At 41.7% G+C, this 21,638-nt stretch overlaps 2 protein-coding genes across 4 annotated transcripts; one reads left to right on the plus strand and one right to left on the minus strand.

The window, feature by feature from the left end:
- Nucleotides 1-1,987: 1,987 nt before the first annotated feature.
- On the plus strand, nucleotides 1,988-5,342 carry tmem234 (transmembrane protein 234). The gene is made up of 5 exons (XM_035752720.2): nucleotides 1,988-2,071; nucleotides 3,176-3,327; nucleotides 3,486-3,552; nucleotides 3,732-3,824; nucleotides 3,979-5,342. Exons 1-5 carry the CDS (start codon nucleotides 2,059-2,061, stop codon nucleotides 4,089-4,091), a joined length of 438 nt encoding a protein of 145 aa, XP_035608613.1. The 5' UTR covers nucleotides 1,988-2,058; the 3' UTR covers nucleotides 4,092-5,342.
- Nucleotides 5,343-16,355: 11,013 nt separating this feature from the next.
- Nucleotides 16,356-21,599, minus strand: iqcc (IQ motif containing C). 3 transcript variants are annotated; one of them, XM_035752730.2, is made up of 5 exons: nucleotides 21,427-21,599; nucleotides 20,634-20,774; nucleotides 17,350-17,671; nucleotides 17,089-17,213; nucleotides 16,356-16,947 (listed from the first exon to the last, which is right to left on the minus strand). In XM_035752730.2, the coding sequence occupies exons 1-5, from the start codon at nucleotides 21,460-21,462 to the stop codon at nucleotides 16,912-16,914; spliced, it is 660 nt and encodes a 219-aa protein (XP_035608623.1). In that variant the 5' UTR covers nucleotides 21,463-21,599; the 3' UTR covers nucleotides 16,356-16,911. The 3 variants fall into 3 exon arrangements, with proteins under 3 accessions (XP_035608623.1, XP_035608622.1, XP_052353042.1); XM_035752729.2 differs by lacking the exon at nucleotides 21,427-21,599 and adding an exon at nucleotides 20,885-21,360; XM_052497082.1 differs by lacking the exons at nucleotides 20,634-20,774; nucleotides 21,427-21,599 and adding an exon at nucleotides 20,105-20,526.
- Between the last annotated feature and the right edge of the window lie 39 nt (nucleotides 21,600-21,638).

Raw genomic sequence — 21,638 nt, forward strand, 5'->3', positions numbered from 1 at the left:
CTCATCAATAGCTATTTAACCAAGCATGCAATGACTATGAAAATGGTATACTCTGAATCAGAGGTGGATGGAGAAAAATCCACACTTTATATTTTTATAAATGTAGATTTTTTTATTTTTCAGATTTCAATCTTCAATTTTCAATAGCTTTAAAATAAAAAGCATGCCAAGTCTATGGAAATAATATATTCTGAATCAGGGGAGGATGGAGAAAAATCCACACCATTTCGATTTTTATGGGGGAGGGGTTCAATCTTTAATAGCTCAAACAATTGATTCAGAAAATATAATTTTTCATGGTCATGGCACGCTTTGTTTAAGAGCTATTGAAGATTGAAATCTGAAGATGTTTTTTTTTAAAAGAAATATATGTTAACTAAAAAAAATGTTTTCTACATCCTCCCCTGATGCAGAATATATCGTTTTCATAGTCGTGGCACGCTTTGCCAAGAGAAAACCGAATATCCACCAAATATCCATTTTTTTTTTTTAAATGACCTCGGTATTTCGCAGACAGTTTTCTATTGACTTTGAATGAATGGCTCAACAGGTGTCAACAGCTTGAGAATACTCTTAAGACTACTTTTTTTGTTCAAGTGACTGGCAACTGAAAGATTCAGTGCCCTCATCTGGTAGAAAGTTGCCAATGGCAGAATTTCGAGTGTGCATTACAGATCTCCATTACTTTGAAGTTGCAATGCGTTTGAGCGTCATTTAAAGTGGAACTGACAGCATTTTAGCAACATTAAATCTTATTAAAATCTGTTCATATTCACCCACAGGAAGAATGACATGTATTTGAATTTTTTGAATGTTTGAGAAATGAGATCTTACATACATATTTTCACATTTTCAAACTTTCATGGAATGTTTGGGAATGATGTGGAGTAAAGCATTTGTGAAAATTCTTTAGCAGCCGTGGGTTGGACAATTGATAGTACATTTTTACATTCTGTAATGTTCACTTGAACAGAAACAGTGATGTACTGAACGACCAGTTGACAAACGGGAGGTGTTGGGTTGTGGGTTGGGGAACACTGTCAGCATGGCCACTGCCCTTTAAATATGTCCACTCATTGCTTCAGCCCACACCTAGCCACACACACCAAATGTAAGCAAAAATAAGTCAAAGGTTGTTCAAGAACATACAAGGACGTTTTTGGGAAACGTGTCAATCTGTACAAAACGTTCCGCAGCGTAGCAAACGTTCAAGCGAACTGAATGGACCTCAGCACCGGACTCTACACAGACCTGTGCACCATAGTCAAGCAGTGCTACATTAAGCTTATATGCAAATAAGCCATACGGCCATCATTCACTTTGAACTGGGCTGTGTGTTTGCAGGCACTAGCAACAACGGCACTTTAGATCATTAGAAAGCATTTGCCAAAAGCCACAAAATACATATACCTAAATCGATTTATGCAAATATGTAAATACCACGGGAGTCCTCTTACATTTGGGAACTTTACAGTCCTATTGATCAAACAACCACGAAGAGCACAGAATGTTGGTGCCACCTTAATTGGGGAGGATGGGCTCGTGGTGGCGGCTGGAACTGAATAAGTGGAAGCAGAAAATCTTACCAGGCCAGCTGTGATTTACAACCTAATACCAAGGAATGTATTGGTGAATGAGTTATATTTGCCTGACTTTCCTAGTTAAATAAAGGTTAAATAAAATCTAATAAAAATACATATTAAATCGGGCATTAATGTCTCACTCTATGTCGTGTTTGAATGAAATAGAACCTATTTTTAAAACCTCTTTTAAAGTTGGTGTTCTAGCATAAACTGGGAATTTGATATTTTTGACTGTGATTGTTTGTTTTATATCTGCAAGGTAGTTCAAACTGTCTGTTCCAGTTTAAGATTTTACAGTAAATTGATTAAGACCATAATTCTTGACAAAAAATATATATAGACATTTTATGCTTTTATTTCGCTTCTGAAATAAAACTATCAGATATAATTACTACGTTTGACGGAGTGTCCAGCCAACGTTGTAGAACTGTTTACCGTAGGTGACTTGAATGCGACTCAGTACTCGTTTTCAACAATGGTGTCCGTGGGTAAGTACAGTAGCTAGCTAGTAAATCGGGTATACTAGCGTAGCTATATACTTACACATGGCTCTATAACAGTCCTTATTTATTGTGTTAGTCACACAATGAAACCGAGCTTGCTGGATTGATTATTTACTGAGGTTGAAGCCGATAACTGTGAATTACAAGAGAAAACGAATTAGCGTTAGCGAGGGCTTTGCTAAGGCAGCTTCCGGGTAGCATTATCTAGCTAAGGGAAAGTCAAAAGTTAGTAACTTGTAGCTAGCTTTCAATCAAGGTATAAAAGAGTTTGAATATATTTACATGGTCGTTAAATTCACACGTTTTGAACAGTTCAACAGACCGTGGGGAAATATGTATGTGTGACAACTGTTGTGTAAAATACATCTTGAGCAAATGTCATAAGCTAGAGAGCTTTATCTTTTTGTACTCTCACTTTTCTGGCCATAATATCAAAGCAAATACACGTGATAGGCAGATGTTATTGCGGGTGTAGCGAAATGCTTGTGCATCTAGCTCCGACAATGCAGTAATGTCTAACAAATTACACAACATATACCCACTACACACAAATCTAAGTAGGAATGAATTAAGACTATACATTTGGAAGAGCGACGTCAGAGCGGAATGGACTAAGATAGAAGTATAGAATACAGTATGTGAGATGAGTAATGCCAGATATGTGAACATTATTAAGTGAATGAGATACTGTAGAATAGTATAGAACAGTACAGTGGGGCAAAAAAAGTATTTAGTCAGCCACCAATTGTGCAAGTTCTCCCATTTAAAAAGACGAGAGAGGCCTGTCATTTTCATCATAGGTACACTTCAACTATGACAGACAAAACAAATCCAGAAAATCACATTGTAGGATTTTTAATGAATTTATTTGCAAATTATGGTGGAAAATAAGCTTTCAAAATTTTGTGAGGGTTTTAGGTGATAAGACAAATATAATAATTGAGTGGTTGTTGGCAGTGCACATAGGCATTGTTGTTTGTCCAACATGAGTACCATTATCAACTGAAATTGTGTTTATCATAAACTTAGAATTAACCGTTTGAATCCAATTTAATCAAGACAGATGATTGACAGACATTTCATTTCTAGTGGAGGTACTATGCCTCCTGCTGGTAGCTGTGCTGTGGGGTTGCACCAACCCATTTCTGAAGAGAGGCACAGAGGGGATTGAACATGTGAAAAAGGATAGCAAGTTTCTTCACTTCCTGGCAGAGGTTAAGTTCCTGTTTTTAAACATCAAGGTAAATTGACACTTGTATTTGGAGAGGGACTAAAACTTTTTCAATTTAGGCCTATAGTCTTGGATGTAATTCTTAATTGATGCAAATACACTTTCCATGCTTTTCCTGTTATTTATAGCAGATGTAGCCTATAACAATGTGTCCCTGTACATTTGCAGTACCTGATACCATTCCTACTGAATCAGAGTGGGTCCTTGGTGTACTACTTCACTCTTGCCGCCACAGGTGAGCTACATCTTACTACTAAAACATGTTGAACTAGAGGATGACTGTTTTACACATTGACTGCTCACAATCGCATCCTCCTCAGGTTTCTCTTATCTCCAAATCGCATGATTGAAGTTGCCCCTAGATGCCGATTTTTCTACCTCACTCTTTTTTTGCACCCCCCTCCCCTCCTACAGATCTGTCTCTGGCTGTGCCCGTGGCCAACTCCCTCACCTTCCTCTTCACCATGCTCACTGGGAAGCTACTCGGGGAGGAGTTTGGAGGGAAAAGTAAGTGTTGTGTGGTCACCACTCTCCAAACATAATGGCACACATTCTACAACATTGCCATCGCTCTCTGGGCTGTTTGGTTAGCCTTAGCACACATTGCATTGAGGATTGTCTCATTTTTCACACACCGTCTCTGTGTGTTTGTTTGTTGCAGGAGCTGTTGGAGGGATGGTCCTCACCATGGTGGGCATCACTCTATGCATAGTGAGCTCCATCAGTGAGACTGAGAGCAAGGGGCAGCAGAATGGCACAAAGGTCTCACCATAGAAATAGATACTGTATCAGCACAGTACATCTCTATGGGTCTCGCTCTAAAAAAAGATGACTGGACACATTTTAAAAAGGTTCTATCACACACCACCTAGTTCAAGTTATTGTTTCTTGTCTAGGGTACTTTCTATAGGCTTAGTTATGTCTTCAATAGAAGTGACTTTATGTGACTTTACGTAACATATTTCAACTAGAGCGGTGTTTAGGCTATCCAAAGGGACCAAAGCATATCGCTGTAGAACACAACATTTTGTAACAGATAATGAAAATGACAGCTTCTTACTGGACAAGTTCAAGTAGTAAGCTACCTCCCCAGTCCCTGTTTCAAAACGTTTTCTCCCTACTGGACACAATCCTGACCTACACCAGCCAGGCAGTAGAGTGATTGGACAATATGTAGAAGAGAATGCAAATGAGCTTAGTGGGAACTCATCATGCAAAATGTTGTGGCTTCCACACCTTATAACAACTGTGACAGAGTTCAAGTGGGGTTTATTCCAGCCGGGGTCCAGATTTATTGCCTATCTAGTTAAGGCCGAGTCAGCAATTCTTGCCACTTTGCTGCCATGTTGTGTGAATACTGCCCATAGAAACACTAGGCTATAGGCCTATAGAAGACCACAGTCAATGTGTTAGTGTTGAACATAGACCAACTAGAGTTCATATCTTGAAATCACAGTGCTGCTACTGTATACCAAGGTCAGAGAAACCGTTATTACATTGTAATGTCTTAATGTAACTTATTTTGATATGAAACTACAAAGGCGCTCCATGCAAGGTGATATGTTGAGTGGGGAAAAACTGTAGTCTGTTTGCTGTTTTATTGCACTTTATATTCAGAAATAATGACATTTAACCCAAAATGCTTGTACTGTACAATCAGAGGACGTTGCTGTTTTTGTAAGATAAAATATTTCATTTGGTATATTTTCACGTTTATTTTGATGAAGAGGAATTCTTTACATTCAATGTACACTGCCGTTCAAAAGTTTGGGGTCACTCAGAAATACAGTGTAGACATTGTTAATGTTGTAAATGACTATTGTAGTGGGAAACGGCAGATAAAAGCCGTACAAAGGCCCATTATCACCAACCATCACTCCTGTGTTCCAATGGCACGTTGTGTTAGCCTTTTAAAATGATACAGTTAGATTAGCTAATTGATCATTAGAAAACCCTTTTACCATTGTTAGCACAGCTGAAAACTGATGTTCTGATTTAAAGAAGAAATAAAACTGGTTAGTTGAGTATCTGGAGCATCAGCAATTGTGGGATTACAGGTCAAAATGTCCAGAAACAAAGAACTTTCTTCTGAAACTCATCAGTCTATTCTTGTTCTGAAAAATGAAGGCTATTCCATGCGATAATTTGCCAAGAAACTGAAGATCTCATACAACGCTGTGTACTACCCCCTTCACAGAACGGCGCAAACTGGCTCTAACCAGAATTGAGCGTGAGGCCCCGGTGCACAACTGAGCAAGAGGACCAGTACATTAGAGTGTCTAGTTTGAGAAACAATCGCCTCACAAGTCCTCAATTGGTAGCTTCATTAAATAGTGCCCGCAAAACAAGGGTCTCGACAGTGAAGAGGCGACTCCAGGATGCTGGCCTTCTAGGCAGTATGTGTTCTTTTGCCCATCTTAATCTTTTATTTTTATTGGCCAAGGTCAGCATCCCGGAGTCGCCTCTTTGCTGTTGACGTTGAGAATGGTGTTTTGCAACATGATGCTGCCACCCGGCTTCATGGTTGGAATGGTGTTCTTTGGCTTGCAAGCCTCCCTCTTTTTTCTCCAAACATAATGATGGTCATTATGGCCAAACAGTTCTATTTTTGTTTCATCAGACCAAATCAAATCTTATTTGTCACATACACATGGTTAGCAGATGTTAATGCGAGTGTAGCGAAATGCTTGTGCTTCTAGTTCCGACCATGCGGTAATATCTAAGAAGTAATCTAAGCTAACAATTTCACAACTACCTTATACACACAAGTGTATGAATGAGCGATGGCCGAACGGCATAGGCAAGATGCAGTAGATGGTATAGAGTACAGTATATACATATGAGATGAGTAATGTAGGGTATGTAAACATTATATAAAGTGGCATTGTTAAAAGTGGCTAGTGATAAATTTATATAAATTTTTCCATTATTCAAGTGGCTAGAGATTTGAGTCAGTATGTTGGCAGCAGCCACTCAATGTTAATGATGGCTGTTTTAACAGTCTGATGGCCTTGAGAAAGAAGCTGTTTTTCAGTCTCTCGGTCCCTGCTTTGATGCACCTGTACTGACCTCGCCTTCTGGATGATAGCGGGGTGAACAGGCAGTGGCTCGGGTGGTTGTTGTCCTTGATGATCTTTTTGGCCTTCCTGTGACATCGGGTGGTGTCGGTGTCCTGGAGGGCAGGTCGTTTCCCCCCGGTGATGCGTTGTGCTGACCTCACTACCCTCTGGAGAGCCTTACGGTTGTGGGCGGAGCAGTTGCCGTACCAGGCGGTGATACAGCCCGACAGGATGCTCTCGATTGTGCATCTGTAAAAGTTTGAGTGTTTTTGGTGACAAGCCAAATTTCTTCAGCCTCCTGAGGTTGAAGAGGCATTGCTGCGCCTTCACCACGCTGTCTGTGAGGGTGGACCATTTCAGTTTGTCAGAGATGTGTACGTCGAGGAACTTAAAAGTTTCCACCTTCTCCACTACTGTCCCGTCAATGTGGATAGGAGGCTGCTCCCTCTGCTGTTTCCTGAAGTCCATGATAATCTCCTTTGTTTTGTTGACATTGAGTGTGAGGTTATTTTCCTGACACCACACTCCGAGGGCCCTCACCTCCTCCCCTGTAGGTTGTCTCGTTGTTGTTGGTAATCAAGCCTACCACTGTAGTGTCGTCTGCAAACTTGATGATTGAGTTGGAGGCGTGCATGACCACGCAGTCAGTTGCACAGGGCGGGGTCGAGACCCAGGGTCCCAGGGACGAGTTTGGAGAGTGCTATGGTGTTAAATGCTGAGCTGTAGTCGATGAACATCATTCTTACATAGGTATTCCTCTTGTCCAGATGGGTTAGGGCAATGTGCAGTGTGATTGCGTCGTCTGTTGACCTATTGGGGCGGTAAGCAAATTGGAGGAGGTCTATGGTGTCAGGTAGAGTGGAGGTGATATGATCCTTGACTTGTCTCTCAAAGCATGATGACGGAAGTGAGTGCTACGGAGCAATAGTTATTTAGCTCAGTTACCTTAGCTTTCTTGGGAACAGGAACAATGGTGGCCCTCTTGAAGCATGTGGGAACAGCAGACTGGGATAAGGATTGATTGAATATGTCCGTAAACACACCAGCCAGCTGGTCTGCGCATGCTCTGAGGACGCTGCTGGGGATGCCGCCTGGGCCGGCAGCCTTGCGAGGGTTAACACATTTAAATGTTTTACTCACATTGGCTCCAGTGAAGGAGACACAACTTGTCTGGGTCTTTTGGGAGGGGAAGGGGATATTTTTCATAGAACTTCTTATCCACTGTAGTCTTGGTCAAAATCTCGAGGAGAAACATACAAAGGACCTCTTGTAGTATCAATCCTTTCACACTAACAACAACCAGGCGTGAATAAACATGCATTTAACAAAGACTGTTACTTTTATCCCTACGAGCACAAGATGTTGAAAAAAGATACACTACCGTTCAAAAGTTGGGGGTCACTTGGAAATGTCCTTGTTTTTAAAAGAAAATAACTATTTTTGTTCATTAAAATAAGATCAAATTCATCAAAAATACAGTGTCGACATTGTTAATGTTGTAAATGACTATTGTAGCTGGAAATGGCAGATTCTTTGATGGAATATCTACATAGGCGTACAAAGGTCCATTATCAGCAACCATCACTCCTGTGTTTCAATGGCACGTTGTGTTAAATAATCAAAGTTTATCATTTTAACAGGCTACTTGATCATGAGAAAACCCTTTTGCAATTATGTTAGCACAACTGAAAACTGTAGTGCTGATTAAAGAAGTAATACAACTGGCCTTCTTAAGACTAGTTGAGTATCTGGAGCATCAGCATTTGTGGGTTTGATTACAGGCTCAAAATGACGAGAAACAAAGCACTTTCTTCTGAAATTCATCACTCTATTCTTGTTCTGTGAAATGAAGGCTATTCCATGTGATAAATTGCCAAGTTTGCTAAACTATACACTAGACCAACAAACCTTACATACAGTTGAAGTTGGAAGTTCACATACACTTAGGTTGGAGTCATTAAAACTCATTTTTCAACCACTCCACAAATGTCTTGTTAATAAACTATAGTTTTGGCAAGTCGGTTAGGACATCTACTTTGTGCATGACACAAGTAATTTTTCCAACAATTGTTTACAGACAGATTCTTCCACTATCACAATTCCAGTAGTCAGAAGTTTACATAGGCTAATTGACATCATTTGAGTCAATCGGAGGTGTACCTGTGGATGTATTTCAAGTTCTACCTTCAAACTCAGTGCCTCTATGCTTGACAACATGGGAAAAAAAAAAAATCAGCCAAGACCTCAGAAAAAAATTGTAGAGCTCCACAAGTCTGGTTCATCCTTGGGAGCAATTTCCAAACGCCTGAAGGTACCACATTCATCTGTACAAACAATAGTACGCAAGTATAATCACAATGGGACCACGCAGCCATCATACCGCTCAGGAAGGAGATGTGTTCTGTCTCCTAGAGATGAACGTACTTTGGTGTGAAAAGTGCAAATCAATCCCAGAACAACAGTAAAGGACATTGTGAAAATGCTGGAAGAAACAGGTACAAAAGTATCTATATCCACAGTAAAACGAGTCCTATATCGACATAACCTGAAAGGCCACTCAGCAAGGAGGAAGCCACTGCCCCAAAACCACCATAAAAAAGCCAGACTACGGTTTGCAACTGCACATGGGGACAAAGATTGTACTTTTTGGAGAAATGTCCTCTGGTCTGATGAAACAAAAATAGAACTGTTTGGCCATAATGACCATCGTTATGTTTGGAGGAAAAAGGGGAAGCTTGCAAGCCGAAGAACACCATCCCAACCATGAAGCACAGGGGTGGCAGCATCATGTTGTGGGGGTGCTTTGCTGCAGGAGGGTGTCGTGGAAATTTCCTTAATTACCAAATGATGAGAGAGCAAATCACACACGAGTCAGAGTTATGCTTAATCTTCACCTTTAATAATAATTAAGTTTTTGCAATAGCATTTTGACTTTCAACAGTTCAGTATCTCTAATGAAAAGTCGTCAACATAATGGCAAATGGGATCCTTTATAGCAAAGATCCACCCCCCCTAGACGACATGACAAACCACAGGTCTTAGGAACTTACACAAAGAAAGACTTTACTTCAGAGAGGAATATCCCCTAGCAAGACAGAGTTGGCTATAAATGATCATTTAGATACAACCAATTCTAAATACAACCAATCCTGGACAAACTCACGGAAAGGAGAGTGGGGTTATAGGTCAAGATAGGAACAACAAAAGAGGCAGCATAGAATGATTCCAGACACTGCCATCCTCCTCTCCCCGATGGGAAAAGTAGGGTGTGACTGGCACACAGACACAGTGGAGCAAAAGATATGTTTACACATGATGACACCTTGACCTCTCCCTTCTCTGCGGCCCAAGCAACTTAGTCCTGACAGAGAACAGATAACTACCAATGGCCACCACTATAGTACAACAAAATACATTCTTATGAGAAATAACTCCTAAGCATATAATGAAAATAAAACATCTTATCTATGTTACCCAACTAATTCTGATTATTCCCCAACAAGGGACTGGTGCACTTCATAAAATAGATGGCATCAGAGGATGGAAAATGATGTGGATACATTGAAGCAACATCTCAAGACATCAGTCAGGAAGTTCAGAAAACCAGTCCGTATCTGGTGTGACCACCATTTGCCTTATGCAGCGTGACACATCTCCTTCGCAAAGCTGATGAAGCTGTTGATTGTGGCCTGTGGAATGTTCTCCAACTCCAATTCATTGGTTTTACGAAGTTGCTGGATATTAGCAGAAACTGGAGCACGCTGTTGTACATGTCGATCCATAGCATCCCAAACATGCTCCATGGGTGACACTTCTGGTGAGAATGCAGGCCATGGAAGAACAGACATTTTCAGGTTCCAGGAATTGTGTACAGATCTTTGCGACATGGGGCCGTGCATTATCATGCTGAAACACGTGATGATGGTGGCGGATGTGTGACACGACAATGGGTCTCAGGATCTCGTCACAGTATCTCTGTGCATTCAAATTGCCATCGATAAAATGCAATAGTGTTCGTTGTCCATAGCTTATGCCTGCCCATGCTATAACCCCACCGCCACCATGGGGCACTTTGTTCACAATGTTGACATTAGCAAACCGCTCGCTGAAAATATGCCCTACACGTGGTTTGCGGTTGTGAGGCTGGTAGGACGTACTTCCAAATTCTCTAAAACGATGTTGGAGGCGGCTTATGATAGAGAAACAAACATTAATTTCTTAGGCAACAGCTCTGGTGGACATTCCTGCAGTCAGCATGCCAAGTGCACACTCCCTCAAAACTTGAGACATCTATGGCATTGTGTTGGCATTGTGTTGTGTGACAAAACTTCACATTTTAGAGTGGCCTTTTATTGTCCCAAGCACCGTTTAATGAGCTTCTTGATATGCCACACCTGTCAGGTGGATGCATTATCTTGGCAAAGGAAAAATGCTCACCAACAGGGATATGAACAAATTTGTGCACAAAATGTTAGACAAAGAAGCTTATTGTGCATATGGAACATTTCTGGGATCTTTATTTCCGCTCATGAAACATGGGACCAACACTTTACATGTTGCATTTATATATATTTTTCCGTATAATAAACCTCATACATCATTTCAAGGAGAGAAGTGAAAGATGGTCCAATTACACTACTTAAGGAAAGAAATAACAGTTCAAACTTCATTGTCCCCAGAGGGAAATTTGGTTGCAGGCAGGGGTAACATTTAAAAAAAAAACACATAGTACATAGATTTAGTTTCTTCTTCTTCAGGCAATAGAATGCATGCGAAAATCAGATACTGCACCATTTAATTGCTGTGTTCTCATTCTCCAGCACCTCCTCAGCCCCCTGCACCTCCTCTCTCCTCCTCCGTACACATCCTTTGAACACACTGGCCTGGGCTGTAATGCACACACACACACACACACACACACACACACACACACACACACACACACACACACACACACACACACACACACACACACACACACACACACACACACACACACACACACACACACACACACACACACACACACACACACACACACACACACACACACACACACACACACACACACACACACACACACACACACAGAGAGAGACATGAACGATAAATCATTGTAAGTGTGTACAGACACAATCATGAATACAATACTTTACACTATGCCAGGGGTCTTGTTCCTCACAGGTCTGGCGTAGAAGATAGCGCTCACCTCCTTCTTTGGTCTCCTTTGAATGGCTGGGAGTGTCATCTTCCCTACTTCGTCCCCCGTTGACTTCACCCTCCGTCCGTCCGACTGGAACCACAACATCAGAGTCGTGTTCATTGGACACCATATGGAAGAAAACAGACACACAGGGTGGGACTACCTGGACTTATAAGAAAAGCACATTTTGTTTGCTACAGTGTTTCGACTGTACCTCTGGAGAGTCCTGGAAGAGCAGAGTCACTGTATCTGTCCTCAGGGCCCCCTGGTTGCCTTCCTGCCCTGAGCAAGGCAAAGGGAGACAGTGTGTACCTTTATTACCACGCTCAATTGTCCTACAGACAAAATAAATATAAAATATTAATCAGTAGATGATAAGCACAAAGTAGCCCCACTATCTCCTTAATTCCAGGGTAAATTCTGGAAAATAATGGGAAATTGAAATTCATATAATATAGAATTCAATATTTGATTTAGAATAAAACACACACACACACACACACACACACACGAGTCTTTAGTCTTGTCTGTCTAAAAGCTGTTCTATTGTCAGATTCTCTAATATTTCTGTACGATGATAATTCCATCCATACCTATCAGTGGCTTTAGGAACCAACAGCTCCACGTAGGGAAGCTTCTAGAACCTCCCTGCTCCCACTGCCATGTAGTGGGGGGGTCACTAATGGGGTCAGAGAACCTCTAGCCTTTTGGGGGCCCTAAGTGAGATTTGGTTGGCGGCAACAACAAAAAATCTGCCCCCCCTCTTGACGACAGAGAGAAAAATGAAAGATTGTAAACTTAATTCCCTGTATTTCTAGCCATTTTGCCATGGGGAGTAGAGAAATGTTGCAGTTTTAATTTATGCAAGTCTACACATTTTGCCATCGGGCGGAGAGAAGTTAATCAATTTTTTTGCAACACATTTCATGCATTTATTACTCCTTTTGCCATGGGGCAGAGAGACATTTTTAAACATGTTTTACTTAGCTGACATTGCTAATTGTTAGCTGACATGGCTAATTAACTGACGGTCAGTGACTGACATAACAAAAGAAAACCTGCTGAGGCAGAACCAAGTTTTGAAACCCCACCTTGTGTATTCTACCATTCTAACTCTTAACAGTAAGTTGAGACCCTGACTGAGTTCCTATTTATTTTTTTAATATGTTTTTGGGTCGTGGGCCCCCTGGCGACCTCTTATGTCGCGTATGCCTGGAGCCTGCCCTGGAGAGACTGTCATCTGTGTACCATTAGGTCATTAGACTGCCATCAACTGTAATAGGTCAAACATGCTTTGAGAGTGTGACAGCTGTGTTGTCCTATGTGATCAGTCTCAGTGTGTTTCTATGCGTGCGTTTGTGTGCCTGTGTGAGTACACGTGGTGTGGGTGTGCGTTTGTGTGCCTGTGTGAGTACACGTGGTGTGGGTGTGCGTTTGTGTGCCTGTGTGAGTACACGTGGTGTGGGTGTGCGTGTGTGTCTGACCTGCGCACGGCTCCAGTGCATAAATTGGCCTTCTCTGTGATTAGACCGAGGATCTGATCCAGGTCTTACTGCCAGGTCCTGGGAATGATGAACCGGAATGGCAAGCAGAGGAGATCTCCTGTTGAGGGAAAACACTGTAGAGGAACTCACACAAATAAATGGTATGTTTCTATATGCAATGTGTGTACTATTTGAGATTATGAATGGGTGAGCAGGTTAATAGGGAAACTCACTTTATGATACAGGGTAGAGGAATATACTTTCTCCATTTTGCTGACACATTCGGTCTGTGGAGTAATATTGCCTAGGACAAAAAGATAACAGAATACATTACAAATAAACTACAGCACTGTAGTTCGAGACAGATTTGTGAGTCAGAAAAAAAGACAAGGCAGAAATACAACCTCCTCTGAGCAGTGAATGCCAAATAATACAATTTGATAAACAATCATTAATATAGCAACTATCCCATTTGATATAATTTAACACCAGGTGGTTAAGAGCGTTGGGCCAGTAACTGAAAGGTTGTTGGTTCAAATCTCGAGACGACTAGGTGAAAAATCCATCTGTGCCTTTGAGCAAGGCACTTGACTAAATGCTTGTGTAAGTTGCTCTGGATCAGAGCGTCTGCTAAATGACTCAAATGTAAAAATACCAATTTTATTCATTACAGAACAGAACATTCACCCACAGACAGTTCACAATAAGCGGTTATCACTTAGGGCCACGCACCCTTCAGTCAGAGGGCAGTGTCCATGGCAACATACGTCATCATCCTGGCCAATAACACATCTACATAGACAGATTGAGTGGCCCACTTGAATGAATAACTAAACAATATAGCCACTCCGTCCACAAAATTGCCACTGACCTTACTATTAGGCCCAAAGGCTATTGAGGCAAGCCCTGTTAATATCACTTGTTTCTGACCACATAATATAACAACAAAATCAATACTTCAAACTAAACCTAGCCACAGACGGATAATAATGTTTCTATAGTGCTGCATACAGGTGTAGGATCTTAATTTGATTACTCTTTTGTTGCAAGCACAGCAGGAAATGCAAACTTGTTTTTAAAAGGTTGTTGGGTTTTTAGAAAGTTTGTCATTTCCACTTTGAAATTTCAGACTTGATTTGCCCTAATGAGAAAAGTATCAACCCCAATAAAAAATGGGCCATGAATTATAATCCACATGCTAATTCACATTTCCTGTTGCTGCAGGATTATTTACCTGCTGTAGCAAACTGGCTCAAACTAAGATCCTACATCTGTAGGCTGTGTATCAGGCCTGCCCAGGCATGTTCAGAGCCCTGATAACACAGTGGCAAAACAACATCTGTGCCAACCCAAGTGTCACACAATCGCCTTTCTACTGTTTCATATTAACTCAGTGGTGTAGAGAAAGAATGCTGATGGGCACGTTATGGTGGCCTTTCTGGTCCCAGTCAGATAATGGAGATTTATATTATTTTTAGGAGTACGATATTGCTCCAAAGCAGTACACACACTCCACAGCTGAAAATGAAATACATTCATATCTTGCTATCCAACCAATTGGACTGAATAAAAAGCAAGCCCTTTCCATTGTTCGAATGGCTATTGAGATGCTGCGCTTGAAATGGCCTTGCATGACAAGCATCCGTGACACATCCGAGAGTCCTTTGCATAATGTTACCTCATCAAGACCTATCCTCCTTTGATATGTGAATGTATCTGATGATAAGAGAGAGCTATTGAAATGGGCCAACAATTACCTAAGACACCGGGTGACAGCTTGAATACAGCACAGAACATCGACGTTATTATGGTGTTTATTTACATATTTGTCTTGGTACTGGTTCTGATCCACCTGATTTCAGTGGGTGTGTTAGTGTGACCACCCCCCTCGGAGCGTTCCAGTGGCGAGTCCGAGATGGGTTAGGCCTGGATTCATGAGTAATGGACCCGACAGAGAGCCGCCACACACAGAAAAGCATATTGAACCTTACCCTGAGCTCCTTCTCTGGGTACAGGCTGCTTCTTCAGCCCTGTGTTCAAATAACTGTACGGAGAAACCAAGAGACATGTCAAGGGTTCACACGTCATCCCCAACGTCAATGAGACATAGACCGCTTGACCCATGTCTGTATAAAATATTTGCATAATGGTTTACGAGCTTCATGTGTATTGGGCACACAATTGCATTACATCTCATAGGAAACGTTAACTTGGACAAAAATAATGTAACCTACTGTATCTAGGCATTTACACAAGTCATGGTAGACATACATGGACGACATGAATAAATGGACCATTGAACAATACAGGTGTAGAATTAAGACCATTTCCAGAGAATTCATAATTCTGCCTGGTAGACTACTACTCACGCCAGCTTCAACCTCTCAAAGCCTGCAGCTACGTACTTGGCCCCGGTCTGGAGGTCATGCAGCTCCCTGACCCGGTGAGCCTGACGGGGGGGGTGTACAGGGTCCTCACAAGGCTAGTGTATGGACGCAGTGGGTCACGTCATTGAGGAATGCCTCCATGGTGGCCACCTGTTGATGGTTGACCACGAACCACGAAGGGGTCACCGTTCCTGTAGACCATCACGCTCTTGACCAGAGGCAGGAGGAGAGTTGCTGACCCACTAGAGGCCATTTCACCAGATGCGGTCTTTGTCCCCATCTGCTCGGGGTCTAACACACCACCTCTCATGCACTCAAACCGTAGAAGGCTAGAAGAGTGTCGAAATGTTTGAATTAGGTGAGACCCCCTTCTGTTGTTGTGTTCTGTGTGGTGGTCTCTCACAGCTCTGGACTCTCCCGCTTTCTCTGCTCTCTCTCTCTCTCTCTCACACACACACACACACACACACACATCTCTGGTGGCTGTATTTCCTGGTTGCCATGGCAGCAGGGCCAGCAATGACTGGCTTTGTGGGCAAAACCATCAGCAGCAACAAACGACAAGAAGAGGGAGAGTGCAGGAGCAATAGACAGAGAGAGAGCAAGGGACAGTGTTGTAAGCTGAATAAATAAGAAACCATAAACTTATGCATAATCTTCAAAAAAACATTCAAAAACCCATTGAATTGACAAGTGAAGCCTAATGCTAGTTCTGTAGTATGTACAACGGAAACAGTAGTTAAAGCTCAGGGACAACACCTCTACAATAGGTTTGGCTCTGGGAGTTGACTTGAAGTACCTTTTCCATGCATCCATTTCAAACATTCTGCCTAGCTTGACCTTTTATGGGCTGTCAAGAAAGCAGCTTTTGTGTTGTCGATATCCACACAAACAAGAACAGTATGTTGAATTGTATAACTGCACTTTAATGATTGTATTGAGTATGTGGTCTCAATGGGAAATACGAGCTTGTGTGGATCACCTGAGCTACACTACAGGCAGCAGGAATTCCCTTGAATCTCTCCCGTAATTTATTTGAAAAGAATGGAGATCACCATAGTTATATGGAACAATGAAGACAATAGCAGTGACGTGAAGCAACATCACATGTAGCACTGACAGCAACAACGCAAGTATTATTCTTATTAAAAAACATAGCTATAATATACTTGACCACGCCATCAATGGATAGTTACAAAACATAAACATTATTCATAATATGTTTCCCCCAAACATTCACTCTGTGCCACTCATACACATCTTGAATAAATATCCCCCCCTCCCATTTTTTAAAAATACATTTAATTATACCCCTCCCAGTGTGGGATAGCTAGATTAATTTATTTGGTATATGATTATTCATGTATCTTAACATAATTTCATTTATCAACATGGGGAAAGATTCAGTCCTTCAGATCAATGTCCAGTTTAGAGAAACAGCCTCTCCTTGGTCCTCTGCCATTAGGAAATATTCAGACTCTCTTTCAGTGACAGGTACTGAGAGAGACAGAGAGAGAGAGAGAGAGAAGAGAAAGATAATGTAATTGTTAACCTTGCATTGAATATTGGTCTTATTCTTCAACACAATCAATGAAAACAATGCGACAATGACATAAAATGAGAGAAAACAGCTTTCACTTTTTTACGGCTGGCAATAGCTTGTTGAAGCCATAGCATCTCCATGGCCAGAGTGTTTCTGTGTAGCTGCAAGGCTTCAGGGGTATGGGGCTCGTCCTGGGCCAGACTACGCCACTGCTGGGAACCTGGGAAAAGGCAGACACGTTCAGAGCAAGTCATTAACTTACATGCCCCAAAAACAATGAGTATAAAGTCTCTAAAAACAAGCATATTTGGATTCACACACACACTAAACTTTTATTTGACCCACGCACACCGTACCTTTCTGAAAACAACCATCTCGACCCAGACTGCTCCAGACAGTGGTCGTATCCCCTGTGCTCTCCAGCACGCCTCCTCCATCCAGCTGCTCCCCCTGACTGCCCTCAGTCTCCCCCTCACCCCCAGGTGGACAAGAAGAAGGCCTGGAGGAGCCCCTGGAGATGGATGCCCGTCCATGGCTGTAGGGGTCATCTCTCTCTGGTTCTAGCCTATCGGACATAAGCTGTGCCCCTTCTCTCTCCCCTGGCTGCTCCAGAGGATGGCTTCCCCTGTCTGGTGCTTCTTCCGCATGTTTTTTGGTGAAGATACCAGATGGGCCACCCTGTATGGTAGAGTACAATACCATTTACTAGATACACAAACAGTGCAGAAAATGACAAGCAGAACTTACGGTCTTCGAGAGAATGGCAAACTCATCAAGGACCTCAGCCACCCGAGCCATGGTTTGTTCACCACGCTACCAGACGGTGGACACAGTACAGGTGCATCAAAGCTGGGGTCGAGAGGTTGAAAAACAGCTTCTATTTCCAGGCCATCAGACTGTTAAATAGTCACCACTAGCCGGCCTCCACCCAGTACCCGGCCCTGAACTTTAGTCAGGCTACCATCCGGTACTCAGCCCTGCACCTTAGAGACTGCTGCACGCTGTCATTGAACACTGGTCACTTTAATAATGTTTACATATTGTTTTACCCACTTCACATGTATAGACACACTGTATTCTAGTGAAGGCTCAACCTATATAACTACTGCTGTACACACCTTTTCTATTCATATACTGTCACTCCATAATGTCTACACACACACACACAAGTTTTAGAACACCTACTCATTCATGAGTTTTTCTTTAATTTTACTATTTTCTACATTGTAGAATAAAAGTGAAGACATCAAACCTATGAAATAACACATATGGAATAATGTAGTAACCAAAACAGTGTTAAACAAATCAAAATATATTTTATATTTGATTCTTCAAATAGCCACCCTTTGGGTTCTGAGAATAGGATATATACTTAGTCATGTCACTGAGGGAGAGAGGGTCATTTATAATGTTTACATTATATCAGGGATCCTATTGAAATATTGAGTGCTTAGGGCTACACCAGAAGTTAATGGTTATCTGCAGGAGGAAGGTACAGTTGAAGTCGGAAGTTTACATACACTTAGGTTGGAGACATTAAAACTCGTTTTTCAACCACTCCACAAATTTCTTGTTAACAAACTATAGTTTTGTCAAGTCGGTTAGGACATCTACGTTGTGCATGACAAAAGTATTTTTTTCCAACAATTGTTTACAGACAGATTATTTGACTTATAATTCACTGTATCACAATTCCAGTTGGTCAGAAGTTTACATACACTAAGTTGACTGTGCCTTTAAATAGCCTGGAACATTCCAGAAAATGATGGCATGGCTTTTGAAGCTTCTGATAGGTTAATTGACATAATTTGAGTCAATTGGAGGTGTACCTGTGGATGTATTTCAAGGCCTACCTTCAAACTCAGTGCCTCTTTGCTTGACATCAAGGGGAAATCAAAAGAAATCAACCAAGACCTCAGAAAATAAATTGTCGACCTCCACAAGTCTGGTTCATCCTTGGCAGCAATTTCCAAATTCCTGAAGGTACCACGTCCATTTGTACAAACAATAGTATGCAAGTATAAACACCATGGGACCACGCAGCCGTCATACTGCTCAGGAAGGAGACGTGTTCTGTCTCCTAGAGATGAACGTTCTTTGATGTGAGAAGTGCAAATCAATCCCAGAACAGCAGCTGCAAGCTGAAGAACACCATCATGTTGTTGGGGTGCTTTGCTGCAGGAGGGACTGGTGCACTTCACAAAATAGATGGCATCATGAGGCTGGAAAATAATGTGGATATATTCAAGCAACATCTCAAGTCATCAGTCAGGAAGTTAAAGCTTGGTGGCAAATGGTTCTTCCAAATGGACAATGACCCAAAGCATACTTCCAAAGTTGTGGCAAAATCGCTCAAGGACAACAAAGTCAAGGTATTGGAGTGGCCATCACAAAGCCCTGACCTCAATCCTATAGAAATTTTGTGGGCAGAACTGAAAAAGCATGTGTGGACAAGGAGGCCTACAAACCTGACTCAGTTACGACCTCAACCCAATTGAGATGGTTTGGGATGAGTTGGACCGCAGAGTGAAGGAAAAGCAGCCAACAAGTGCTCAGCATATGTGGGAACTCCTTCAAGACCGTTAGAAAAGCATTCCTCATGAAGCTGGTTGAGTTAATTCCAAGAGTGTGCAAAGCTGTCAAAGGCAAAGGGTGGCTACTTTGAAGAATCTCAAATACACTTTTTTTTTGTTTACTACATGATCCATTTGTGTTTGTTTACTACATGATCCATTTGTGTTATGTCGAAGTTTTGATATATTCCCTATTATTCTACAAGGTAGAAAATAGTAATAATAAAGAAAAACCCTTGAATGAGTAGGCGTTCTAAAACTTTTGACTGGTAGTGTACATATATTTATATTACACTGACATTGCTCATTCTAATATTTTTACGTTGCTTTTGTTTGTGTATTGTTAGTTACTACTGCACTGTTGAAGATACAGTGCATTCGGAAGGTATTCAGACCCCTAGACTTTTTCCACATTTTGTTACGTTACAGCCTTATTCTAGAATGGATAATATTAAAATACAAAATCTCCAAACAATAACAAAGCATAATCAGGTTTAGACATTTTTGAAAATATATCACAAATAAAACACTGAAATACCTTATTTACATAAGTATTCTGACCCTTTGCTATGAGACCCAAAAGGTGCATTCCGTTTCCATTGATCATCCTTGAGATGTTTCTACAACTTGACTGGAGTCCACCTGTGGTAAATTCAATTGATTGGACATGATTTGGAAAGGCACACACCTGTCTATATAAAGTCCCACAGTTGACAGTGTATGTCAGAGCAAAAAACAAGCCTTGAGGTCGAAAGAATGGTCTGTGGAGCGCCGAGACAGGATTGTGTCGAGGCACAAATCTGGGGAAGGGTACCAAAAAAATGTATGCAGCATTGAAGGTCCCTAAGAACATAGTGGCCTCCATCATTCTTAAATGGAAGAAGTTTGGAACCACCAAGACTCTTCCCAGAGCTGGCCACCTGGCCAAACTAACGAAATGTGGAAAAAGTAAAGGGGCCTAAATACTTTCCGAATGCACTGTAAGAGTTTCCCTACACCCACGATAACATCAGCAGAATGTGTGTATGCATCCAATAACATGTTATTTGAAACCTTAAAATGCTTACGTCTTTGAAGTGAGGAATGGCAATAATGTGCCCCTTCCACTCTAAGTGGTTCACTTCTCCATCGATATCTCTCACAATGTCCTCAAACTCTGAACGTGCGCAGTTGATCTCCTTTCTCATCAGATATCCACGAGCGTGTGCCTGTGGGAAAGGGGTGAGGTGACCACTGTGTTAGTGTTGGCTACAACACCTGGTGAGGTTAAACTTGTTCGCTAGTAGTAGTGTCGCAATTGACAACTAGAGCTACGAACCAACAACCCTTCAGTAACTGGGAGAGCACATTTCCACCTCTGCCATTTAGGTCCCTCCAGAACTATTGGCAGGGTCTGTTGTATACAGAATGGCATTGACCACACTATTCCACCTCTTCGGAGAAGCCTCTATTCCCAAAGCAAATGGAAACACTTCCATCAAATGAAGGAGGCTCCTGTGATAATCTTCCCGACTTTAGAGCAAGGGTACAGCTAGGGCATGAACAAACAATTGACTGTACTGTATGTTACAGAGCATGTTGTAGTACACTTTCCTACTGTGCCATAAAGGTCCAGACCGTTTGGCAGAGTACATTCACATACAGGGAATCTGCACGATCATAAAAAGCTAGCTACATACATTTTGTGAATACAACCCTGTTCAACAGAGGCTGTAGTTAGCTACAATACTGTATTAAGCTAGCAGCTAGAACGCATCGTGTTACGTTGTTAACGTTAGCTAGTAACTTAAGCCTCCCACCCACACTCAGTCCCCGCTGCCAGCCAGCTAGTTAGTTAGTGAGTTAGTTAGATGCTTTTACCTGAAAAAGTATGAAAGTACACTCGCGTCCCTCCATTGCTATGGTAACGAGGCAAAGTTCGCGGGAAATAAACAAGAGTTTTGTTCCTTTTCCGGTGTCACAATCACGTCAAGTGAAAATGAAAGTCACTTCGTGAAATGTGTAATTTAAAATATATATCAACATCTCCTTATACGTTGGAAACTCGTCTATATGTCTAATATATTCAAAGC

This window comes from Oncorhynchus keta, chromosome 35 (assembly GCF_023373465.1).
Source record: "Oncorhynchus keta strain PuntledgeMale-10-30-2019 chromosome 35, Oket_V2, whole genome shotgun sequence".
NCBI classification, from domain to species: domain Eukaryota; kingdom Metazoa; phylum Chordata; class Actinopteri; order Salmoniformes; family Salmonidae; genus Oncorhynchus; species Oncorhynchus keta.